Below are 16895 nucleotides of genomic sequence, written 5' to 3'. Positions count from 1 at the left end.
GACGTTTAATAGAGATCAGATACCAGTGACTTTAAGGTAGATAGAAGGTTTACATTTCTCTCACATACCATTATAAGCTGGTCCAGGGCTGTAGGCAGCTTTGCTTCCTAATGGCATCCAGAAATCAACGTTCTTCTGACCTTGATTTGCTTTTCTTTTCGACACTGTCCTCAAGCACAAACTTGAATCAGATTCCCTAATGTTGAACCTTAGTCCTAGTCCATGGAAAGGATGAGACTTTGAAAAGAAAATAGCTTCCTTTTCAAGCAATGACTGACAACTTGCTTCTGTTACTCCCAGTCATATCCCATTGGCTGGCATTTAGTCATATGGCCACAGTTGGCTGCAACAAAACCTGGGAAACAGTCCTGCCCAGAAATCCCAGGGTACTTTATCAATAAAAAGGAAGAAAGGGAATATGGCATTGGGATCAGGTAGTTGACTGCCACAATATTTGCCCTGTGATACATGTTCAGTATCTTTATTTGTGAAGCTGTCTTCCGTTACTGTTATCTTAACTGCACTTATGTAGAAATGTATGAGTATTTTAAAAGGTAGATATACTTTTTGGATCATTATAGCAATTAAATTTGGCTTGTAACTATTTGAATGCTCATCTGCCCTTCCTCAAAGGCAGGGTGTGATTTTTTTTCTTTCCTGTAGGATTTTGGAACATGGCATAAGATCTGACTCTAATAGGCACTCATTGTATATTTATTGGCTATGAAATATGTGTTCGATTGAAATATACATTCATTAAAATACTTGTTTCTAATAGCTGACCTGCTTTTGCCTTAATTCTTTCATTTCTGCTTTGTTACAATATTGCAAAATACATGAATGATACTTCTAATAGAATTTTATAACTGGATAACGTGTGTAATATCATTTATTTTTGTATAATTGTGATTGAACAGTTAGTGTTTTATAATATATTGGTTAGATATAAGACATTATGGTTTGTCAGGTAGCATGTTTAGTAATATGAAAAAGCAGTAGTTTAACCTAATTTTGTTAAATCTTAGAAAGTAATACTTATTTTTGAGTTCAGCATTTCCTAAAATGAGAGTTCTTTTTTTCCTTGATGGTGATTATTTCTATTCATGTTTCATTTATCATACTTTTTATCTTCTTCACATTTTTTTAAGGATAAATAATCATGAGTCAGTACTTTAAAAAATTGAATCAACACCAGATTTATTCATTTAGTTCATTTCAGTATGTTTTAGTTACATGTGTTTTATCTGAGTTTATTTGAAAGACCTGAGGGATGCAATTAAAATTTTTTGGACATCATCCTTAATTTGGTTCTTGGAGCAGAAGGGAATATACTGTAACTTTCCCTTATTTTTCTGGTGGAGAGAAATTTCCTTTTGCCAACAGGAAAATGCAATTCCACTACGATTCTTGGGTCATAGATCAGAGGCTTGGATCAGCAAAAAGAAATGAACTTTGGAAGAATTTTGGTGCAGTATTTATGGGCCAATTTAAACTACAATGTAGGCAATGGCAGGCTGCCTCATTTCTCCCTATAAGGAAAGACAACATAGCAGTAGTATTTGCCAGAGAAAGGAAGGGGGTGCTGTGTGTGCGATGGTGACAGGGTGGGGGAGCTTCCTAATAAAATGTTAGTTTGTCTGACATTATAAGCAGTTTCTTAGCCCTCTTGGGAAAGTTTGAAGCAGAAAACAAAAAGGAGAGTGAAGTTGTGCTGAAAGAGAATCAGAAATATGTTTTGAAATATGTCCAAGGGGTCAACCTTTATTTCTCCTAGTAATGAAGATGCATAGCTATGAAGAAAATCCAATAAAAGCACTTGTATTTTACCTTGGAAGGCATCTGTGATTATTTGTGTTGCAGATGGAACTTTCTAATTGTGTTTTTCTTTCTTGCAATCCTGAAATACAGCAGTGGTGGATATAGGGGTAGAGGATAACAGGGTATACTCTTAAGTAGAAGGAAATGAATGGAAATTTTTTAAATTTTACAATAAACAGCAAAGTAATCCCAAAGCAAATAATTAATACTTGGCTCCAGGTTGTACTTTCTTATGTAATTTTGATTTTCTTATCAAATGTCTCAAATTTCTCAACTATATCATGAACATTGTTTTGAATAAATTAAAATTTATATCTAATTATCAGTTATTGATAATTTTAATCCAAATATCTTTATTCCTAATTAAAAGGAGGGAACATTTTACTTAACAGAAATATTCCTGTCTTAATCATCTTATCTTTCTTATTGATTTCTCTTGCTGGGCCTTAACTTTGCTTGCACTTACATGAAAGTTTATGCCACCTGTTCTGAGCCTGAGATTCCTATACACTCCTCTAGGAACCTCTGAAATTTGAGCAACACTCCTTCCAAATAACAGCTTCTTAATAGTAAAGTTCATTCTAATAGTAAAGTTCATAGTAAATTCAATAGCGAAGTTCATTGTAGTGAATCATAGAAAAAGTTTGAAATTTGCAGGACCACAAAAGGGTGTATTAATAGGATATCCATGAAGTAGTTTGATATTCTGTGTAGTGTAAAAATGTAAAATATTAGAAATGAACAAACGTTCACATTGAACTATATATAAAGAAGAAATAAAAAGTATTTACCTGTGAAAGCTTAGGAGAAATGAAATGGATTAGGTTTTTTTGATAACTATTTTTTAATTTTTTAGGCAGATATTTAATTTTCTTAATAAAGATGTTTTTGGAAAAGTGACATCTACCCATTGTAATAGAAAATTAATAATCATGTACTAAGATTAAGCTTATTACCATGACCTGTAATCTAACCAGTGTTGTGAACATGTTAGTGATTACCCTTCAAGTAATCAAGATGTGCTTTTTCTTATTTTTTTTTTAAAGATTTATTTATTTATGCATATAAGAGCTGGTGAGAGGATCCACCAGAGACAGAGTGGGGAACAGAACAGGCAGATTGACTGAAATACCCTGCTGAGGGGACCAGGAGGTGAGACAGGAGAGCTCTGCTTGCCATGTTGGTTTCTCCCTGGCCATCCCGGGATCAAACTCATGGTGCAGAGGCTACAGATTGCTTCATAGTGTGGGGCTTAACCCCTTCTGCCACCAGAGAGGCCCAAGATGTACTTTTTCCCCAAAAGATACACTTAAAAAAAAAAATAAGAATCTCAGCCCAAAGTTTACTATACCACTTAATAGTGGTTATTTATGGAAAGTGGAGGTGGAATTATGGGAATAAGCACTTTTAATAATTTTTATATTCTTAGGTAATATAATTTTTAAATAATGAAATTATTATTGAAATTATTAAAAAATTTTAAATATGAAAAATACAGACTCTTGTACACAAATGTGTTCATTTTACTATTCCCAACAATCTTAATTATGTGTTTTTTTCCTCAAGCTGGACTCTGGACTGTCTTCACACTGGGTGGCGTGGGCAGCAAATCAACTGCTACTCCAGAACTTTCTTCTCCTCTGGCCAACCAGAGTGTCCTGCTCCTGCTGGTACTGGCCAACCTGACAGATGCTGCAGATGCACCAAATCCCTATAGGCAGGCCCTCATGTCCTTTAAGAATACACAAGGTCTGTGGCTTTTTCTCTTTGAATGTGCTTTCTAGTGAAAGAGGGCGTTGTTTACCCTATAATGTTTATTGTCTTATCACTGTGGCAATGACTATTATGTTAATTTGTTGATTTCCATATCAATTAAAGAAGAGAAAAAGCTTAAACTTTTTGTATATTTTCTCAGGAAAGTCAAAGATGAGATCTCTGGGTCTTCATAACCATATATTTATTATTATTAATTTTTTTTTTTTTTGCGTAGAAGAGCTGGGCTATAGGCCAGAGTTACAGGGGATAAGATAATTTACCAGAGGTAGAGTGGGGAGCAGGACAGCCAGATTTACTGAAATCCACTACTTAGAGGATCAGTGGGCGAGACAGGCGAGATCTGTTGTGCCATGTGGGTCACTGGATTCCTGGCTGAGGATCAAATTCAGGCCCTAGAGGTGATAGCACTGAGACTTAACCCCAGGCCACCAGGGAGACCCGTATATCTATTTAAATTTATATTTCTTTCAGAGATAATCAAACCACTTTGTGATTAATTCGAATCTACCTCTTGGGGAAAGGAATTAACCAGGAAAACTAAAATGATAGGTTGTTTGAAATTTTTCATTTAAAATATGTATTCCAATTAGAGTTTTACAGAACTTAATATCAGATTAGAATACAACAAATGTTTTCTATATGGGAGCAGATCACTGAAGGTCATGTCGTCTCTGTCACCATGTTGTAACTGTGCTGTTGTCGCATGAAAGCAGCCATAGCTAATATAGATGTGATGAGCAAGGCTGGATTCTAATAACACTTTCTCTCCAAAACAACGAAAAAGAATAATAAAGTCAAACTGTGTGACTTAGTTTCTTTCTTTTTCAATATATGATTTTTTGCAGGGCTATTTAGCTTTTCAAAATGACAGAGTTAAGTGGTATTTGCATATAAATTTGTAATTATGGGAAAACTGTGATTTAGATAGTGCGTAGAAATTGTCCGAGTTTGGTTTCTTTTGAGGGGGAGAATATTTCAGTACTTTTCTCTTAACATATTTCAGTTATATAGTATAGTGTTATCAACTATAATCACTGTCTTATATTGCTTAGTTTTTTTTAAGTAAAATTTAAAATCCAAATTGAAAATTTGAATATGAAGTATAGTGACTTGTGCAAAACTAATGGGAAGTGAGTTGTATATTTTAGGAGAGCTTTTATTATTTGTATAAGGCATAGTCCAGACAATACTAATATAATATTTTCATATTTTCATATTCCAGATAACAGTCCTTTCCCCTCATCAATTCCACATGCTTTCCAGATTAACTTTAACAGTTTGTACACAGCTCTTTGCCAACAGCAGACCTCTGATCAGGCAACTCTCCTCTTGTATACGTTGCTCCATCAGAATAGTAACATTAGAACATACATGTTGGCTCGCACAGATATGGAAAATCTTGTAAGTATCCTACTAAACATTCCATGCTTTTGTGTTTTATAGTATTTTTAAGACTTTCTTTTCCTAGGAGGGTAAGTATGTTTGCCTAGTTGCCACAAAGCGGGCTCTCTAAGAGAATGATGGGAAAGTGCCCCCAGCTATATGCAAAGGTATGCGTTTTGTAATATAGAAGACAACTCACCTAGATGGTATCACAGAGCAGAAGATAATGTAACAACCATCTCTGTTCTTTGGTTTCTAATAGTCATCCACTGCCTGTAATTTAGCTGCTCTGCTCAAGTGCTCCAGGAAACACCTTCCACCATTTTCAAGGATTATATACCTTGGTGGTTTCTTCTAGCTCCTAAGTGCTTGCCCACTGCTTTTGTGTAGCTTGTCACAATTTTAGCATATTCCCAATGGGAATGGTTTAAAGGAAGAGTGGTTTTCAACTCACTTTCCAAGATGTCCTATCCTTCCAATAGTCTTAGACTTTAGGACCGCCTGCATGCAATTCCTAGACTGTTGTGGTTATTTTAAGGCACCTGTGCCAGGCATCACTTAAATGTACACTTAAAAAATGTACATTATCCTTCACTATGGGAGTGAAATTGGTTCCAAGTTTTTGCTCATAGACAGTAACTCCTATAGACAACTACTTATTCTACTATAATATCAGTATTTCTATGAGTGGAAAAATAAGCTACCTCAGCAAGCTGTTAGGATTGTATTTGAAATACATAATATTTATATATAATTATGGGCTATTAATGCATTAACAAAAGCATAACCATCCCTGAAATGGCAGCTTGCTGTTTACAACAGGGGAGTCCTGTTTGGATCAGATTTTACAGGTCGGTGGCAGGATTCACCAAGTATTTAGCAGTCATTTTTTTCAGTGTTAAAGATAAATTTCTGGGTAAACATGGAATGTTAGAATTCATTTGAAGAACATAGTCTATGTCAAAATGATACAAAGGACAAAAAACATGAAAGAACCTGTCTGTATACCAGTTAATGTGGAAAACATTGACATAAACCTCAAAATTAGGTGCAACTGCGTAGGTAAAGTCTTATAAAAAGGCTTGTTTTTACTGATGGGTTGTTATGAGTACAGAGACAGTTCTGACCATGCTATGTCAATGATGCAATAAGTAAAAAGTCCATGAATGAAAGTTCTAGAAAGTTCCATGGTAAGGATGTTGGTATATATGATGATGTGGAGAGCATATGTCTGTATAGACATACACCAGTGAAGAGTTAGAAGCTTTTGTTTTGAATTTCGTGGGGTGGGGTTTGTTGTTTCCTTTGTTTAATTTTCCTGCATTGATTACTTTGATGACTTAACTGGTATCTTTATCTATCCTTTTACCTTTCTTCTATAATAACTATTTATTGAAGCTATGATCAGAAAATATGTCATTGGTAGGAAATTTACTACGCTGGTCTGATTTTGGTTGTTGTGAGTTCTTTTATTCTCCAATCTTTGCAATTAAGGAGGTAATATTTCACACAAAGCAGTGCTTCTGAGAATACCTTATCATGCGCAGGTTCCTGTTAGACTGAAGATCGTGTTGACGTGAGCCTAAATGTTCTCTGCAAATTCAACCCTACTGTGGCAGCAGCCTTTTTAGGCTGACCTTCTTGGGGGTGACAATTTTCCCTTCTGGTATCTTGCTATACACTGGGAAGTACTTTAGCAAGAAGCTGGTTTGTGTGTTATTTTCTCTAATGAAAAATATAAACACAAAACTAAAGCAAAGGGTACATAATAAAAGTATAAAGGTTGAAAACATTTGGTCTTATAGTTAAGTCATTAAAATAATAAATAAACTATTTTATTCCCTAGGTTTTGCCAATTCTTGAGATTCTGTATCATGTCGAAGAAAGAAATTCACACCACGTATATATGGCCCTTATAATATTGTTGATCCTTACAGAAGATGATGGCTTCAATAGATCCATTCATGAAGTGGTAAGCTGCCATTACTTTGGTTGGAGTTACAGAGTTAGAGACTAGATTGTCCCTCCATAAGATCTACTACAACCTTAGTTTGTCTTCTTTCTTTTCTTTCTGATAGATGTTTCTTTAAGGTAGATGTTTCTTTAAGGACCTGACTTAGAGATGGTATCTTTCTTCAGATTTATGAAGTGGTGCTTTTTTCCTAATGACCAATGACTAGTAGCCTTGTTTGTTGGAAATTCTTCTCCATTTTATTTTCACTTTGGCAGAAATTGTCAAGCAGGTTTGTTTCTTCTATACAGAATGAATAAAAGAATAGGGAACAAAGAAAAGAAGACAGAAATGAGTAGTTTTTTTTTTTGTCAAGATTTATTTATTTATGCATACAAGAACTGGGGTACAGGCCAGAGATGCGGGCAGGGGGTGAGAGGATTCACCAGAGACAGAGTGGGGAACAGAAGAGGCAAATTCACCAAAGTACACTGCTGAGGGGAGCAGCGGGCGAGTCAGGAGAGGTCTGGTGCGCCATGTGGGTTGCTCTCTGGCTGGCCGGAGATTGAACTCGTGCTGCGGAGGCTGCGGATTGTTTCATAGTGCGGTGCTTTACCCCTTGTGCCACCAGGGAGGCCCCGTTTTTCTTTTTTCTTTTTTTTTAAAGCAGTGTAACATAATTCAGTTTCAATTTTAGTCCTGTTGTGAGTTCCATTCCAAACTGGTTTTATCCTCCTCTTTGGCATTTTCTTTGTCTTCATAATATGGTTATATAGTTTTAAAAGTTACCTAGAAGTACTTAGGTTTTTAATGAAAAATAGCAGTCTCCATGTCTACCATGTTTCCAATTTCCACTCCATAAAAAGAAATGTTTTAAGCTCTGCCCATGTTTCTAAATAACATGCTTATATTGTTATGTCTTGATTGGTCAGATTTAGATATTAGCTATTACCTTTCTAAAATGAAAGGTAATCATAGTTCTCCTTCCTGTATATCATACATGTTTCTCTGACTTCCTAGTCCCCTTATCACACAGACCTTTCCCTCCGCCCACCTTACTATCATTTTTGGTTAACTCAACTTTTATGATTATGTTACTATCATTTTTAGTTCTGCGAGTTAGTATGTGATCATTACATTTCCTTTCTTCTTCTTTTTTTTCCCTAGAGATTTATTTATTTATTTATTTATACAAGCACTGGGTACAGCCAGAAGCATGGGAGGGTGAGAGAATTCACCAGAGCCAGAGTGGGGAACAGAACAGGCAGACTGACAAAGAAATACACTGCTGAGGGGAGCAGTGGGTGCTGCAGGAGAGGTCTACGCGCCATGTGGGACCCTCACCGGCAGCCGGGGATTGAACTGGCGCTGCAGAGGCTGCAGGCATCTTCGCAGCCCAGTGCTCAACTGCTGCACCACCAGGGGAGGCCCACGTTTACTTTCTTATACATGTTTAAATTTTTCTGTAGCTCCTCTTTGCCCTTGTTCATGTACAGATCACTAACTCAAATCCCAGTACTTTAACAGAACTGAGAATTCCATCTAAATGTATTATAGTATATATTTTTTGGTTTCAATTTCTGCTTTGATGTCTTAGTCCACATTTGAGTCTTTCCTCAAATGTCTGGTAATCTTTGCTTATCAGTTCACATTTAGGAGGGAGGCACTAAAAAGTTGATTGGAACTTTTCTGTGCGGGTAGGAGTTACTTAATGTAACTTGTGCTATGCAGTCTATCTCTCTGGGCATCGTACTCTATAGGATTTTCATTTGACTTAGTCAGTTTCACAGAGAGGATTGTTCCATTCTCCTTGCTTTGGGAGGCTAATGGAAGGCTGTAGATTTTGCTCTTTATCAGGTATAAGCATGTTGTTCTTTTCTTCTTGTCGTCAGTGGACTTTCATGTCATCTTTGCTATTCTTTAACATACCACTAAAAACTTCTTTTGCCTTTTATACAGTGTGGCCATAGTTCCAACTAATTTATACAGTGTGACCATAGTTCCAACTATTTATGGAATCTTGACCACATTAGAGGAGCATAAAACTTACAAATTTCTTGAATTTTTGTATGTAATAAAGTTCCACCAGAGAGAGAAAAATATTTGTTCTGATTTACTTAGTTTTTAAAATAGAATTTATCTTTCTTTATAATGAATAAAAAAAAGATACGATTTTCTTTTTAAATATTAGTCTGAAGAACAAAATAGAAAGTGTACCAGTTTTAAAGATACAGCTTACAGGTTTCAACAAACTTAGAGTCTGGTGTTATTATTCCCCAGATCCACTTTTTTTTTTTAAAGATTTATTTATTTATGCATACAAGAGCTGGGGTACAGGCCAGAGATACAGGGGGGTGGGGGGCGGTGAGAGGACCCACCAGAGACAGAGTGGGGAACAGAACAGGCAGACTGACTGAAATACACTGCTGAGGGGAGCAGCGGGCGAGGTAGGAGAGGTCTGCTTTGCCATGTGGGTTGCTCCCTGGCCGGCCGGGGATCGAACTCATGCTGCAGAGACTGCAAACTGCTTCATAGTGTGGTGCTTAACCCCTTGCGCCACCAGGGAGGCTCAAGATCAATTTATGTTGAATATTTCTAGCATAAACATAAAGCTCTAAAACTCCATTAGGCCCTTTCCTGGTCAGTAACCCACACCAAGCAGGGCATGTGCTTCTCTCTTGAAACTGCTCAGTTCTGATTGTTCTTTCTGTCAGTATTATACAATGTTCAGGCCTCTTGTATTTATTTATACAAGAACTGGAGTACAGGTCAGAGGCACGGGAGGGTGAGAGAATTCACCAGAGACAGAGTGGGGAGCAGTATAGGCAGATCTACTGAAATACACTGCTGAGGGAAGCAGCGGGCGAGATATGAGAAGTCTGCTGAGCCATGTGGGTATCTCCCTGGCCAGAGGGGAATTGAACCCGCGCTGCAGAGGCTGAGGACAGCTTCGCAGTGCTGTGCTCAATCTGCTGTGCCACCAGCGAGGCCCTCAGGCCTCTTTTAAATATATCTCCTTGTTGTCTACTAATGACATCCAACTATGTTTTCTGGATCTGTTCTTATGTTTAAGGCAAAAGGGGAACAAGTAAAGGGCTCAGCATGCTTTTGCTGTCTTCACTAAACGTCTCACACTTCACTTATGCACTTTGAAATTACCTTTGAGCAGTGCCATGGCTTAGACCACAGATGTGGATATTAAAGCAATTATATTTACTTAAAGTTTCATTCCCATTACAGATATTAAAAAATATTACTTGGTATTCAGAACGGGTTTTAACTGAAATTTCACTGGGGAGTCTCCTCATACTGGTGGTAATAAGAACCATCCAATACAACATGACGAGGACAAGAGTAAGTATTCCATAGCTGTCTTTCTACCTTTTGCATACAGTTCTATTAAGACTGCACAGTTGACCCTTGAACAACGCAGGGCTTATAGGCCTGAACTCCCCAGGTGTTGGGAAGCCACACAGAACTTTTGACTCCCAGAACTTAACTAATAGCCTGCTGTTGACTGGAAGCCTTCCTGATAACATAAAGAGTCCACTAACACCTATTTTGTATGTAATATATATATACACATATACATATATATATCATATATATATATGTAACTTAAAGTAAGGTAGAGAAAACATTAAGAAAACCCTATAGAAGAAGATACATGTTTATAGTACTGGACTGTATTTATTGTTACTGTAAGTTTATGTCCCCTGTTTATAAGAAAGTCCTCGTGTAAGTGAACCCATGCTGTTCAAATCCCTGTTGTTCAAGGGTCAGTTGTAGTTTAAACCAATTTCAATAGAGTGCTAACATTCTCATGAAATATAGTGGAAAAACACGGATGAGCATAGAATCACTGTATCACATGATCCTAAGATAATAATCACTGTATCACATGATCCTAAGATAATGTGTATCGTGTCTGTTTCCTTAATGTTTACTGGATTGTACGTGAAATAGAAAGCAAGCAGTGGAGCACATTTAGATAATGTATGTCTTTGTTCCACTGCTAAACTGATTTGCCTTTTAAAAGCAGCAACAACAAAGGAAGAAGATGCAAGCAGAAGAAAATATAAATTCAGATGGTAAAGAGAAATAGAAGTAAGAGAATTAAAAGGAAAATTTGTACTGGATTGTATTGGCTTTAACTAAGGAGTTAATTTCAGATCTCGTTAATGGGGAAGCTACACGGAATTCATAGTTAAGAGAAATGGTCAGGCTTACAAACTGTTTCATTTATTTCCTACTGTGGGGCTGATGTGGATCCATGCCCACAACCTTTTATCTGAAACTCTAGGAGTTGAATATGTCTTGGTTGGGGAAAAGGTAGGGGATTAATTTTAAGAAAACACTTACATTGCCTGCACGTTGCATGGAGCCATCATATTCTGGAGTACTAATACTACCACAGCAGAATATTTCATTATTCACCAGGGTGGGGGGAATGAAGACCCTATACAGCCTCATAACCTTTTGTGCAAGATGTTGCTTCCAAATGAGCAGTGAAGAAACTGAATTCAGTGCCTTATGGATTTTGGAATTAGAGAAAAGGGATTGTGGACCTGAACTTTCTAAACTCAGTGACTATTGAATTTACATTTCTTTCTAGTTTACCTTGTTTAAAATGCTGAGAACACTTGATAATGTTTTGAACTTGCTGTTTTCTGACAGGACAAGTATCTTCACACAAATTGCTTGGCAGCGTTAGCAAATATGTCAGCACAGTTTCGTTCCCTCCATCAGTACGCTGCCCAGAGGATCATCAGGTAACTATGAGCTTTAAAAGAAATGCTGATCATTTCCTTCTGGCTGATGTAGATGTATCGAAAACGATACTCTGATGGCTCGGCCCCCTTTCTTAGTGTTATCTGTGAGAAGTATCAACATTTCCTACTAAATTTTTATCACCTTCTTGTTTGATTAGAAATACCTCAGTTTGCTTTGCTTTGTTTTCTTTTTTTTTTTTTTCCTTTAAAGATTTATTTATTTATACATACAAGAACTGGAGTGCAGGCCAGAGGTGTGGGGGCAGGGGGAGGGGGTGGTGGTGAGAGGGTTCACCAGAGACAGAGTAGGGAGCAGAATTGACAGACTAACTGAAATACACTGCTGAGGGGAGCAGCGGGGAGACAGAAGAGATCTGCTGTGCCATATAGGTAGTTCCCTGGCTGGCCGGGGATCGAACTTGTGCTGCAGAGGCTGCGGATAGCTTCATAGTGCTGTGCTTAACCCCTTGCACCACCAGGGAGGCCCCATTTGCTTTGTTTTCTTACCTAACTTTTTGGTTAAAGTTAATTGGATTTACTTTCACTCTTTTTATAAAATTTGGTTTTATGCTTTATGTGTTAGCTTTTTATAGAAGAGCATGTGTATTTCTTAGTAATTGCAAAGTAATCTTAACACATTTGCTGAGCTTTTTATAGAGCATCACCTACACCCTTAAGGAGTTATCTGTGTGTGTTTTAGAGAGTTCTTTTCATAGCTTTTTACCATTATATTAGTTTCCTGTTGCTGACATAAATTATCACAAATTAGTAGTCTAATATATTAACACAAGCATATTATACAAAGAAGTTCAGTGTGGTCTCGCTAGGTTAAAATCAACGCATCAACTCAGCTGTGTTCCTTTCTGGAGACTCTAGAGGAAGATCTGTTTCTTTGTAGCTGCTAGAAACTGCTGTTTCCTTGGCTCATGGGCCCTTCCTCCATTTTCAAAGCCAACAACAGGAGATTGTTAAGTCTTCCTTACATTTCAGCATTCCAGCCTTCTCTTCTGCCTTGATCCTATCTCAATACCAGGATAATCTCCCCATCTTAAGGTCCTTAATCACAACTGCAATGTCCTTTATGCCATGTCAGGTAACATATTCATAACTCAGGGATTAGGATGTAGACATTTTTGCAGCCATTGTTCTGCCTGCCCACAGATGTTGGACACCCTTTGCTAAAGACATGATTTTCAGGGGTAGGAATGCTAGTTAACCAAAGACGAATGAATATCATTTGCAGGGAATTTTAACATAAGTGGTCTTCAGGTCGGATGCTTAATATGGTCCTAACAGCTCTCAAGTAGAACATTTGTTCAAAAAGTCAGTGAAGTTCAAATTGTTTCCTGTAGTTCTAGCTCCAGAGGAGTGTAATTCTGATGATTAAATTTTGTGTTTCGGTCATTGGTGGTGATCCCAATACCAATTCACTTTTAACTTTGACCTCACTTTCTGTCTGTTGGTGAGAGGTGTTTATTGACCTAGGCTTATTGTTAACAATCACTCAGAATGAACTTTGGCTGTCTATTTATGTGCAGAATATAGCAGAGAATATTTTCCATGGACTCATTTTGGTCTTAATACAATACATTGGATCGTTTTTTCAGTTTGTATTTGAGAGATTGTCTATGTGATTGACTTGGACCTGACAGTAACTTAGTGACTTAAAGTAAACGTAGCATCTTCTTAAACCTCAGAGTCTTCCAGAAATTCTGAATAACTTTCAGTTTCTAAAAATTAACCTTTGTCCCCTTGCTTTATTTCAGTAAGACTTATTAAATGATGTTGTGCTGCTTTTTGTATGTGTAGAGTTTTCTTTGAATGCACGAAGTTTTCTAATAATTTTATGAAGATTTCATTATAAGATTAATATTCCTCAACTCATATTTGGACACTTGGCTTGTTCAGTATGAAAATTCCTGTTATGGGGGTGAGTGGTTAGCTTAAGAAGTGGTGAGTCCCATGCCATTGAGAAATTAGGTAAGATGATTGCAGGGAAATAGCTTTAGAGCCTGGCCTGACGGGGAAAAGCTACAACTATAGCAAACTAAGATGAAATAAGGAGGTGTGTTGAGAGAGAGCATATTTAGGAAATTGCCAGTCCCTTTCAGCTGACATGTGTAGAGAGTGTAGGAGAGAAGGCTGAAAGAAGCAGAAGAGATCTACTTGTGGAAAGGCTTAGCTGTAAGAGCCAGTTTATGATGATGGGAGGAATAGAAAAGGTCTTAATGTTCAGTAACAAAAAAGAAAATGAATGAATGAGTTTAAGGTAAGTTTCTAGAGTTGTCAGTTTCAACAATTGATAATTGTTATGTTCCATTTGTCATACTAAGGGACTTAGAGTTCTAACACGTTCCCATGTGCTGCCAGTACTTCTGGTCCAGGGATCACAGTTGAGTATCCAGTGTTGACCACAGCATCCATATCACGCAGGAGGAAGCTTGTAGAAATGCAGCATGTTGGCCTAGATACAGACTTGCCAAATCAGAATCTTCATTTCAACAAGATCCCCAAATGACTTGTATATGTACATTAAAATTTGGAAAGCACTTTGCGTTTGGGCTTGGAAATCAAGATGTATTCCCTTAGAAAACAGTTGTCTCAAGTTGGAAATGGGGGCCAATTTTTTTGCATCTTGGGGAACTCATTTTCTGCTAAATGTATCTAGGATATAGAATTGTAAGGAATGATAAGGAATGCATAACAAAAATTGTTTCAACACAGAAGAGTTATGATAGCAGTACAATTTGAGATTCACCAGATGCTGTAGTAATTCCTTCAAGAGAGAAGTAATCAGTTTTCACAACCCTCTTTTAGGAATACTACACAATTTTGTATCTGTCTGTTGCAAAACTTAGAGGAGCCAATATTTCATATGACCTTCAACAGAATGCAAAGCAGAGTAACATGCTTCATTGCTGTGAAAGTAGGATGTGACTAAAGCCTTTAAAAACCTTCTTAGTGAACATAGATGTAAGGAATGATTCCATATGGCATCTAAGTGATTGTTTCATATTTAATAAATAAATGTCTTCACAAAATCTTGGTATTCTAGTGAAGTCACAAATACATATGATCTGGGTTTTGCTCCACAATTAAGTCTTTGTGCTGTATATATGGATATTTGGTGTGATCAGTGGTTGGGAGTGTACGGTTATTCATTCAATTATGAACATTTACAGAGAGTAGATTATTATAAGCAAGGGATTTTTAGGGTTACAATGATATCTTGCTTATTTCCTGCCCTGTACACTTATCATCATTGCTTCTTGAGCCCTTTGTCTGCTCCTTCCTCTGACTCCTCCTTCACCTTTGTCTTAATAGATATTTTCCTCTCATATTCAGCCTACATTGTTTTCTTCTCTTCTTGCTCATCCCTGGGAATTTGCATTTATGCCTGTGCCTTCATTTTCTCCACACTTTTATGCCGAAAACCACCCAAACCTACATTTACAATTCACTCTTTCTTGTCTTTCCTGAGGCAGGCAGCACATTGCAGTGATCAGTCTGGTGTTCTGTAGTGTGCAAAATGTTTGAGATCCCAACTCCAAAACTTACTAGCTGTGGGGTCCTGGAGAAGTTACTTAACTTCTCTATGCAATAGTTTTCCCATCTGTAATGTGGCGAAGACTAAATGAGTCACCATTTATAGAGGGCATAGCTCATGACCGCTACTATAAAAGAGTTGGCTACTAACCTCATTGTCTGGATATCCCACATTTATCTCAGACGTTTAGTCTGTTTAAAACTGAACTCATTTTTAAACTTGCTCTTTCTTTTAAATCTCTATCCTAGGTTGTAGCCCTCATCATCACAGCCAACTGAATTGCCAAGGTAGAAACCTGCAAGTAATTCTGGATCATTTCTTCCTTCCTCTCAACTGTCCTACGTGGGCTCAGGAGTTGTGTGGAATTCTGCCATTGTTACTTGCCTTCACAACCTGTCTCTACCCCTACCACCTGGTCCATGTGTTCTTTGACCCAAACTGTGCCATTGGTTGGCCTGATCTTTTTGACCCACTCCTTGCACCCCCATGCTTGAGCTCCACACTGCTGCATCCATTGAAAAGCAGATCTGATCATATTGCACCCTATGCTTAAAATCATTAAATAACTTTTCATTTGTAGCAGATTAAAATCCAGCCTCCGTAAAGCAGTGGCTCTCAACTATGATGAGTGTTCCCCCAGGGGACATTGGACAATGTCTAGAGTGAGGGTCCTGTCACCTCCCCCCCCCCCCCCCCCCCCCGCTGTTGCTGCAGCTGGGGAGCAGGTAACTAGTGACATCTAGTGGGTAGAGGCCAGGAATATTGCTAAATATCCTGTAATAACACAGGATAGCAAAGAAGAAGCCAGCCCAAAACTGTCAGTAGTGCCAAGACTGAGGGACCTACCTTGGAGTGACATGGTTTGTCTCTGCCCTTTGCTTTTAATCTTCGATTGCAACTTGACATAGCCCCCTGCTTTGTTCTTACTAATCCCTGCAGTTCTCTGCTCTTTGAGTTATACTCCTTGTCTGGATAAAAGTGGAACTAGAAAAAATTGAGGTATAGTTTTTGGTATCACCTCTTCCATCTTTTGGTGGGCTTTTCCCACCAGCTTCCCTCCCCTCTATTCTGTCTTATCGTGGATCTACAGTGGTCAAAACCTCCCAACAGCCCCCTACAGCTCCTGGCCCTTTTTATTTTAGATGCTGCTGCTACCACGGTTGCTTTATTTTTCCCTATTCAAATCATAATGAGAAAGAAACCATCTGGCCTATTCATCTCTTTGTAGTAGCCCCTGGGTCAGGGCTAGTTATGGCAGCAGAAGCAGATGAGAAAATCCAGGAAAAGAGAATGCCACATGTTAGAAAATAGGAAATAATATGGCAGTGCCTGGTGGTAGATGTGAGAGAGGGACTTTGGTTCTGACCTGGCCTGAAGTTGTCCTGTTGCTTAAGCAGAATACTAATTGCCAGTGATAAAGAATTGTCTTATATTTCTTTGCATTACTTTATGGAGAGTAGCTCTTAGTAGGCACATAATAGACATTTAATAAATACCAAGTGGACTGAATTTTAGAAATGGTGGCATCTGGGGTTTTAAGCTTAGTTCTGGCACATGCCATTTGGAGACTTTACATAAATTGATTAGCCTTTTTTGCAGATTACCAGAAAACCTGATTATTTGCAGATTATCTGAATATATGAAGTTG

At 37.7% G+C, this 16895-nt stretch overlaps 1 protein-coding gene across 13 annotated transcripts in view; it reads left to right on the top strand.

The window, feature by feature from the left end:
• DYM (dymeclin) overlaps positions 1-16895 on the top strand; it is a gene marked incomplete at both ends in the record, with an annotated part of 301077 nt that overhangs the window by 93054 nt on the left and 191128 nt on the right. For 12 of the 13 annotated variants that reach the window (XM_084252050.1, XM_084252049.1, XM_084252048.1 and 9 more), the window contains 5 exons: positions 3385-3567; positions 4817-4995; positions 6824-6949; positions 10169-10282; positions 11606-11700. In XM_084252050.1, the coding sequence (XP_084108176.1) occupies positions 3385-3567; positions 4817-4995; positions 6824-6949; positions 10169-10282; positions 11606-11700 (697 nt within the window). The remainder of the gene's footprint in view (positions 1-3384; positions 3568-4816; positions 4996-6823; positions 6950-10168; positions 10283-11605; positions 11701-16895) is intronic. The other variant, XM_084252058.1, reaches the window with a different exon arrangement.

This window comes from Talpa europaea, assembly GCF_964194135.1.
Source record: "Talpa europaea genome assembly, chromosome: 13".
In the NCBI taxonomy this organism is placed as follows: Eukaryota; Metazoa; Chordata; class Mammalia; order Eulipotyphla; family Talpidae; genus Talpa; species Talpa europaea.
Note: the sequence above shows the minus strand (reverse complement) of the source record. Positions and strands in the feature narration are given on the sequence as shown.